The 8,842-nt window shown below is 40.7% G+C and overlaps 1 protein-coding gene across 1 annotated transcript; it reads left to right on the top strand.

The window, feature by feature from the left end:
- The first annotated feature begins 4,401 nt into the window (after positions 1 to 4,401).
- Positions 4,402 to 8,170, top strand: LOC115670162 (IQ domain-containing protein IQM2-like). Its single transcript, XM_030591364.2, has 9 exons — positions 4,402 to 4,645; positions 5,295 to 5,815; positions 5,901 to 6,015; positions 6,095 to 6,160; positions 6,246 to 6,334; positions 6,432 to 6,522; positions 6,606 to 6,845; positions 6,954 to 7,055; positions 7,158 to 8,170. Exons 2-9 carry the CDS (start codon positions 5,343 to 5,345, stop codon positions 7,848 to 7,850), a joined length of 1,869 nt encoding a protein of 622 aa, XP_030447224.2. The 5' UTR covers positions 4,402 to 4,645; positions 5,295 to 5,342; the 3' UTR covers positions 7,851 to 8,170.
- Positions 8,171 to 8,842: the final 672 nt, after the last annotated feature.

The following is an 8,842-nucleotide window of genomic DNA, read 5'->3' as shown; positions in this document are numbered from 1 at the left end:
GAGTAGTCAGATTATAGGATGGTGTGTATAAACCAAAATTGGCAAAATGAGTACATAAAAAACACAGGAAAAAGTGTCACGAGGTAATTCATGATAGATACAAATTATTCGGCTAACACCCTTGCAATTTCGTTTGTCACGTGATATATGTGCCTTAGTACGAAATACGACTTTTCCCACACACACCCTTTTTGAATTTGTGTGTTGCAATGCGATGGGATGCACTTTACAGGGTAAGTCATATCATAGGATGGTGCATATATAAACCAAAATTGGCAAAAATGGGTACTTCAAAAACACAAAACATGCACGTCATCTTTGCCTGAATGAACAATCCCTGAGTTGTAAAGCAACGAGCCCTATTCGACAAAATTAATGTGGACGCGTAATATTTTATTTAGTACGTAGTCAATTTATGCGAAACATTATACTAAAAATCGTCCCTTTGAGATTACATTCTTTCGGCGAGAAGATTCTCTAGCACCGGCATTCCTTTTTAAATTTTTAAAATTTATTTTTGTATGTTTTTTCATGATACTTTCGGCAGCTTTTTCACGTTAGACTTGGATATAAGGGGCAGCAAAAGCGTTCTTGCTTTTGCATTTGAATATTCTTTCACGGGTTTCATGTTAGAATTCGTGAATTTTGAGACCAAAATCTGTTCAAAGGGCCGAAAGTGAAGCACGTTCAATTAGTTTATTTATTTCCTGGAAGATTTTCGATGATACAAGATTTTTGTTTCAATTTGAGGGAATTAAACAAAGGGTTAAAACAATGAAAAATCCCAAACTGGTTCACTTGTGACAAATTTACTCTAGAATAATTTTTTGATTACAAAAAACCCAAAACTGGTAAACCTGTAACAAATTTACCCTCTGTTAGTTTTCGTTAAATTTTACTGCCAAATTACTGAGTTAGATGATACATAACAGTTGGCGAGTGTACCATTTTGGAATTTTACCCCTTCGTTAGTCACAGGTTTACCAATTTGTAATTTTTTGTGGTATTAATCTAATTTTACGGATAGTAAATTTGTCACAGGTGTACCGGTTTGAGATTTTTCGCGGTCAAAAAATTAGTTTTTTGTAAATTTATCACGGATGTACCAATTCGAGATATTCAGTGGTATTAATCTTGCAAAAGATAATCACTAGTTTTCAAGAATTTTTCCCCCCTGATAAAGAAAAAAATTTAACCTTTGACCAGATCGACTTTAGATATATCGACGACGGTCGACTTTATTGTCAAATTGATCTGGTAATTAGAAGACTTAAAAGTGCAATGCTTTTTGATGATCCATCGACATGATAATTAGATAGGCTGGTAGATCTTGTCTCCTCTCCATTTAGTATCGGTCGCCTGAAGTGGGTGGAAGAAGTAAGATAATCATCAATTATACACAAGCGAATTTGCACTTGTGCTTCTTATGATATTACGTAAGTCATGTCAATAAGTGTCGGGAGCATTGATTTGAAATAAACAATAGCCTATTCCTCCGTATCTCATATGGGTTTTCATAATTATTGGAATTGGCACGTTAAGCATACCAAAAGATGAAATACTCAATTTTTTTACAAATACCACGAGAAAAAATTGGCGTTAAAAATGACAATCTTTTTTTTATTTAGTTGCTTGAAAGTCCCGTTGGAACACTTTGTGAGCGCGCGGGTGTGAAGGGTCGTGCACATTCTACAATTAAGGGTGTGCAAAGGAACCGGGAACCGCCCGGACCACTCGGAACTGGATCGGACCGGACCGGAATCGGAGGTTTCCAATTCCAATTTACTAGAATCGGAGAGTACCGGTCCGGTTCCCGGTTCTAGGCGTGGAACCGCCCGCTTGCCCACCTGAACTAGACTAGTAATATATATAATTTTCTTTTAAAAAATTTCCAACAAAAAAAGAAAAAAATTAAGAAAAATGAAAACCTTAAATCCATAATTTGAAGCTCAACGCCCATCAACTGAGTGCTCGTCTCATCTCATTCTCACATTGTCTGAGTCGTCTCCCTATCTTTCACTCGTAATTTCGACTCTTAAGCTCAACGCCTATCGACTCACTGCCTTGACTCTCGACTCCCATCAACTCACGGCTGCGCCTTCGGCCGTTCATTGCCTCCCTCTCTCGCACTTGGTCACCTCTATTTGTGTGAAGTTTGATGAGACCGGTTCCATGGGTCGGTTCGAATCCCGAGTGGATCCATGGAACTAACAGACGATTCCCAATTCCAATTTTTCGGAACCGGTCATTAATGGACGATTCTCGGTTCTATGGTGGGAACTGCCCATCCAGACCATGCTCACTCCTATCTATGACGATTATGGTCGCATGACGTGGGTAGCCTCCGTGGTGGTCGTCTTCTCGTCTTTCGGCGTGGAACTAGATGGACAACGAGAGAGAAATTTGGGTTTGAGAAATTGACGCAGATAGAAGCGTAAATTTGGAACAACTCAAAAGAACTCGAAATTTTTATTCTATAATACTGTGTGTTTTTATTACAAGACGGACATCTTATATATAGAGATAGGACTCCTAATACTAATGGAAACCGAATAATTAAAGAAACGCCGAATGGTAATATAGGAAACCGCCTTACTTGGTAATATAGAAAACCGCCTAAATGATAATATAGGAAACTGCTTAAATGATAATATAGGAAATTTGGGTTTGAGAAATGCTAGGCACATTAAAACTAGTTTAGAAAGTCCATGTACAAAGTAATGTGATAGGCTGTTATTGAGGTTGAACATTACTCACTCGTTTAATTTATCACTTATAGTCCGCTGCATCATTTAGTATACATCCTGTAAGCCAGTGTAACTGTGTAAGCATACATAACATTGCTCTTTGGATTTGGAGTATGACGTCTCCGAAACCGCGAGAACACTCTTGATAAAAATCGGATTGTTCCGGTGACCATGTCTTCGACCGAACCTTTTCATATAATTGCCGATACACCGGTCATTAAAAAGGGATTAATCGGAGGACCTCGATCGACCAATTAATTTTTCACGAAAAGTCCTTGGAAGAACTTGCTTCCTTTGGCGTGATCTTGAATCTATACGTTAGTCTTTACCCAATCTAATGCTTCATGAACAGGATCACGCGCACGTCTATGACCTCGAACGTTTCCTGCATGAATGATTAAAAAAAGAGAGAGTGTGCTGAAAGGTGTAGACTTTACGGGGAACTTTTGCATCTTTTATCAAGCTCATCGATCACTTTCCAAGTCAAACTCGTAGGGTCACCGTGTCATCCCCTCGAAGAACGCACTGAAGCTTCCCCCCCAGAATTTCTACAAACCTTTTCGAGCATTTCCAAGTCCTCAAAATGGCTGACCGACCCGATTTCCACTCCCAAGAATCACGAATTTCCAAGGCGTGAAATTCGATGCAAGGAACCCTATTTTGGTTCAACTTTTCTTCTTCATAAAACTAGAATATATATGTATATATATTTGTGGGGAGCCTTCGTAATCAAACGGCTGTGCAAAGCTCGCATGAAAAGATTCAGATTTCAAGCGTATGCTCTATGCTTTTGGTGGTTGTGAACTAGTCAATCTCGTTCTTCTTTGGACTTTAGAGAGATTAGTAATGATGTTGACATAAGATTGAAGATGACTCTTCAGAGAGATGAAACATTTTCTCAGTTGCTTCTTCGTCAAGGGCGTGGAATTGGTAAACGTTCATAGATTCGGTGACCCAAATGAATATTCAAAGAAAACACGAACAAGAGAAGTACACCACCATTTCGTCACAGGAGTTTACAGATGAATCGTTTGAGATGTTTTGTAGGAGATTTTAGGTACCGTCGGTCCACGACAACTTGTCCACTCTACAAATTTTCTCAATTACTATGAAACGTGATATTGCTTCTCCCTCTACTTGCTATTGAGGAAACAGTACTTTAAGAGTATCTAAAGATCTCGGTGGATAAGGTAACTGAGACGAAGCAAACCCTTTTGAAAATATGGGTTAAACATTTAATTAAAGAGGTTTTTACGGTCACCAATGCATCGGCTATTATCGTATTTTGGATAGCTATTACTATGGAAAGTGAAGTATTCGAGATTAAAGACGCTTAACGAGTGTCCGAGAGCACCTCTTAATGCAAATGGAAGATGGAAACAGATTAACAGAAGACAGAAATAATTTCTGTTTTCTTTAAGCTTTCATTAATTAGCAAAACAGAACACAGAAAACAGAACATATTGGTCGAACCCTTTCCAGACACGGCCTCCTGAATTACGCTGAGTTGAGCTGATGCCGTCCAATCCACGTGGGGTGAGAAAAAAAGGGAAGAAGACGAACTCTGCTGGAAGTAAATGAATTTCAAAATGGAATAATGAAATGGTCTCCTCTGTCTTCTGTCCCCTTTCTTATATAAACGGGAGGGGGGAGTGACAACTAGCGAGGCCGAGGACTGGACAGTCAGTCAGCAGTTGTAGTTTAAGGCGTTCAACCCCCCTCTCAAGGCTTTTCGAAGTAGCTATAGCTTTGAGTGCAGCATTATTATCCGTAACTACCAAGAACACATCTAACCCCCTCCAAGAAAAGGACTCGCCAGAAGAAAAAAATTCCCATCTTCTCTGGCCTTTGTTTCCGATACCACATTCGTTTCTTGGCTCGCCGGTTCTTTTGTCGAGGTAATGCGTCTTTCTCCTTCCTGGTTTTGTTTTTTTTTTTCATTTGGGGTGTATTTTTTCAATATTTTTCTTTGCATATTAAGTTGAAGTTGTTCCTTTGAGGCGTTTGTTTGGATGGTGTTTGTTTCTTTTAGCGGAGAGGAAAGGTTTTGATAGTGTGGGTATGGGGTTCTGGGTTCTGAATGGTTGTTGCTAATGTGGGTCTCTCTCCGTTGCCTGTTTCAAATTGGGAAACGGTGGTGATCTTTGTGAAAATGATGTGTCCATTGCGTGTCTCTAGATCCACAGCTGGTACCTGGATTCGTGGTCGTTTCTCAGTTGTTTTTGGTTCTTCTTTTCTGTTCTTGGAGACAATGAAGATTATATCCTGAGAAATTGTATCTTTTCAAGGTTTGTCTTTATTATAGGATTAGTTCTGCAGATCTGTAACCTTTTGTAGTGTAGATGGTATGCACAAGTATCAGATTGAATTACCCTGGAATGTGACAAGCTCATGCTAGGTGGCTCAATCTGCTCTATGTTAGCTGAATATGAGCCGGAGATGGTGTTGAAATGGCACCCTTTACCAATTTGTTTCTCATGTTTTCTGTATAGTTCTTTGTAACTGAGTTTCTAGTGTTTTTGTGCTGATTGCTGGTTTGTTCAACAGACTGCTTCTGAATCAGACAGGCTGCCAAAAAATCCCTCGTTTTTTCAAATGGGAATCTCTTCCTCGTGTCCGTTCTCGGACTACAGCGACTTGGAGAATCAATTCGAATCAGTCATTGTGAAATCCGTAAGTTTTGGAAAAGACCATGAGAAAACCCCAGTGAGATCCATCAGTTTCAATGGTCGAGACTGCGAACCCACCATCGTGAAATCCCTGGGATCTGGAGAGACAATAGTTGAGGGATCTATTAGTTTCAAAAGAAGGGAGTCGCGAACCGTTATCTCAATTGGGGCTCCTCTCTCAAATGAAAAGAAGGATGTCACTTTTGCAATGGAAAATGCCAAAGAAATGGTCAACGAATCCCAAAAGTTGAATAGTTCCATGTGGGTATCTCAAGAATTGCCTCCTGTTGATCCCGACAGCCCAAAACATGAGGCCGCCGTGAAACTGCAGAAAGTTTATAAAAGCTTTCGGACAAGACGAAAGCTAGCAGATTGTGCGGTGCTTGTGGAGCAGAGCTGGTATATTTATTTTTTGGCTCGTGATAATTGTCGCACAATGACCAAGCATCTGAGTTTTACTGATGTCTTTCTTTGTTTATCACAGGTGGAAGCTCTTAGATTTTGCTGAACTGAAGCGGAGCTCTATATCTTTCTTCGAATTGGAGAAGAACGAAACCGCCATTTCCCGTTGGTCAAGAGCAAGAACTAAAGCTGCTAAGGTAAATGCATAGTAGATTCATTCACGGCCTCCTAATTATACAAGTTATTGCTCCTATTCTAACCAGCCTTCTTTCATAGGTCGGCAAAGGCTTACTGAAGAACGATAGAGCTCAGAAACTTGCATTGCAACACTGGCTAGAAGCTGTAAGTCCTTCACAAGATGAAATTATTGTTCTCTCCTCTCCCATGTCTGTCACTGATTTCAATCCTTTCTTGTTGTGGAATACAGATTGATCCACGTCATCGTTATGGACATAGCCTTCACTTTTACTACGTTAAATGGTTGGATTGTCAAAGTAGAGAACCCTTCTTTTACTGGTATTGAGCTAACAAGACAATTTTCGTGCCTTGTCTTTTCTGTTTTTGAAGTTTGGCAATTTGTACTCACGGGAACTATCTACCTTAAAATTTCCAGGTTGGACATAGGCGAAGGGAAGGAGGTCAATCTCGTTGATAAGTGCCCAAGATCCAAACTTCAGCAACAGTGCATCAAGTATCTCGGTCCGGTGGGGCATCTCTCTCTTTTTTGTGACAGTGCCGGTACTTTTATTGGCTATTCTCTTTCTCAAATAACCTTTTCTTAATACAGAACGAAAGGAAGGCACATGAAGTTATGGTCGAGGACGGAAAGTTCCTTTACAGGCAAACCGGGAACCTCCTCCACACAGTTGATGGACCCACGGACACCAAGTGGATTTTTGTACTCAGCACATCTAAGACACTGTATGTCGGTAAAAAGAAGAAGGGCGAATTCCAGCATTCCAGCTTCCTGGCTGGAGGCGCCACTTCTGCTGCAGGGAGATTAGTTGTTGAAAATGGAACCTTGAAGGTATGGGGGAATGCAAAGTCAAGTGGCATTACCTTAGAGAATTTTCACTTTTCGATTAATCTAACAGGCACGTATTCTTATTGGTCATTTCCACTTTTCTCTTGACAGGCAGTTTGGCCTCATAGTGGCCACTATCGTCCTACACAAGAGAACTTTGATGAGTTCATTTTGTTTCTCAAAGAGAATGATGTGGATATCACAAACGTGAAGGTAGAATTGAAGATCGTTTTTGCAAGTGATTTTGTTTTGTTTTTCATCCACTGTAAATGTGGATCACACTTCATGTGAACAAATTTTTCTCAATTGCCTCAGATGAGTCCAGTGGATGATGAAGAAAGCTGTACTAGCCAGCAAAGGAGCAGCGTGCACGTAAGGAACCATTCATCCGGGCAGGAAATAATGCAAAGTGTGCAAGTGTCAGGGACCGACAAGATAGATGTCCAAAACTTGACTCAGGATTTGATGGAGGAAGAGACTGTTGCCACCTCCAAATCAAGGCAGTTTGGTAACTTCTGGAAAAAGCTGACTGATGATGAAATATCAGCGGATGGCAAACTGTCCGGAAGACAAGGGAACGGTGACCTGCCGGATGGATCCTGTCAAGACACTTTCTTGCAGAGATCCAAAGTCAAAGGTCAGGAAGCAGAGGAAGAAGTACATGCTTCGGCACCAGATTGCATCGTCCCAGAGCCTATCCTTCATGCTGAAGGGGCAGAGAGTTTAGCAATATCAGTTCAAGTAGAGAAAGTCGTAGAAAGGCCTTCACATAACAGACCGAAGTCGCTGCAATTGGGAAAGCAGTTGTCCTGCAAATGGACTACAGGAGCCGGGCCACGCATTGGCTGCGTGAGGAACTATCCTCCGGAGCTCCAGTTCCGAGCTCTAGAGGAAGTGAACTTGTCTCCTCGAAGCCTGGATCCTTCTAGACCGCTTTTCTCCCCTCGAACCGCTAGTGGACTAAGCTCGGTGACATCACAGGCAACACCAGCCATGGAACAACAGTGAACTCGCTCGCGGCGGGTAAAGAAGTCCTCCCCTATTTCAGTGAGGCACATCGGTCGATCCATTTTCTTAGTCATATGACATTCTTGCTTCGTTCATTCTTTTCTGTGAATAGAGACTGATACATGTTCTATCCAATAGAAGAAAGAGAAGTGACAAGAAAACGAAAACAGAACAATAGGCATGAGAAGTGTTGTATAGGGATGTTGTGACAATCCTCCCGTGCATTTCGGGCACGCGATGTTCCAATTCATGTTGTATACGCGCTTAAAACGCTATAATTTCACGGTCTCGATGCCCTTAAAGAAAGGCAACGCTTCATCCATTTTACTTGTCTGTGAAGCTCTTGCCGACTTCTCTGCATGATGAACGACTAGTGATTTCTCATCGGTGCGGCGTATCGATCCAATCGGCCACTTCTGAATAACAAGGAAAAAGTCTGTCCAGGATTATATCCATGTGAAAAATACTTAATATGATCTTTCAGCAGACATCTGAGTATGAGACAATGGCGATGCCGAAACAGTCCTATGATTAATGGCCAAAGTTCTTTCTCCACCTTAATGTTATTCATTCTTGAGTTCATAAAGGCAGAAACGGTGCCGAAAAATGCTCGAAATTTAGCGGTAATCTGCATCGAAAAACTGAGTTATCTGTTCATCCTTCTTCTTACGGGCCTAACACATCCCATCAAAACAATCTGCTCGAACACAGCCCATCAAAACATGAGGTCAACTTCTTTCAAGAGGGTCAGACGGTTTCGTGCTAACGGAACTCCTAATACAAATAAGGGATAACTACACAAATGGTCTTTGAAGTTTGCCCAAATATGAATGCGATCCCTAAATTTTTAATTTATTCAATATGATCCCTAAATTTTTTTATAAATGTTCAATTTAGTTCTTGAATTAGTATATCCCTAGATTCAATCTAGTCTCCGGATTATTTAGTCCATGGCATAAATTGAACATGTACCAAAAGTTCAAGAATAACAT

Source organism: Syzygium oleosum, unplaced genomic scaffold (assembly GCF_021117445.2).
Source record: "Syzygium oleosum isolate NSW1041296 unplaced genomic scaffold, Sole_v2.1 Sole_v2.19, whole genome shotgun sequence".
Classification (NCBI taxonomy): Eukaryota; Viridiplantae; Streptophyta; class Magnoliopsida; order Myrtales; family Myrtaceae; genus Syzygium; species Syzygium oleosum.
Note: the sequence above shows the minus strand (reverse complement) of the source record. Positions and strands in the feature narration are given on the sequence as shown.

Excerpts from the sequence above, each read along its gene's own strand:
- LOC115670162 (XM_030591364.2), top strand. The coding sequence starts at position 5,343 with ATGGGAATCTCTTCCTCGTGTCCGTTCTCGGACTACAGCGACTTGGAG. Across the intron at positions 6,016-6,094 it reads CAAGAACTAAAGCTGCTAAG|GTCGGCAAAGGCTTACTGAA; the intron begins GTAAATGCATAG and ends CTTCTTTCATAG. Across the intron at positions 6,335-6,431 it reads AGAGAACCCTTCTTTTACTG|GTTGGACATAGGCGAAGGGA; the intron begins GTATTGAGCTAA and ends TAAAATTTCCAG.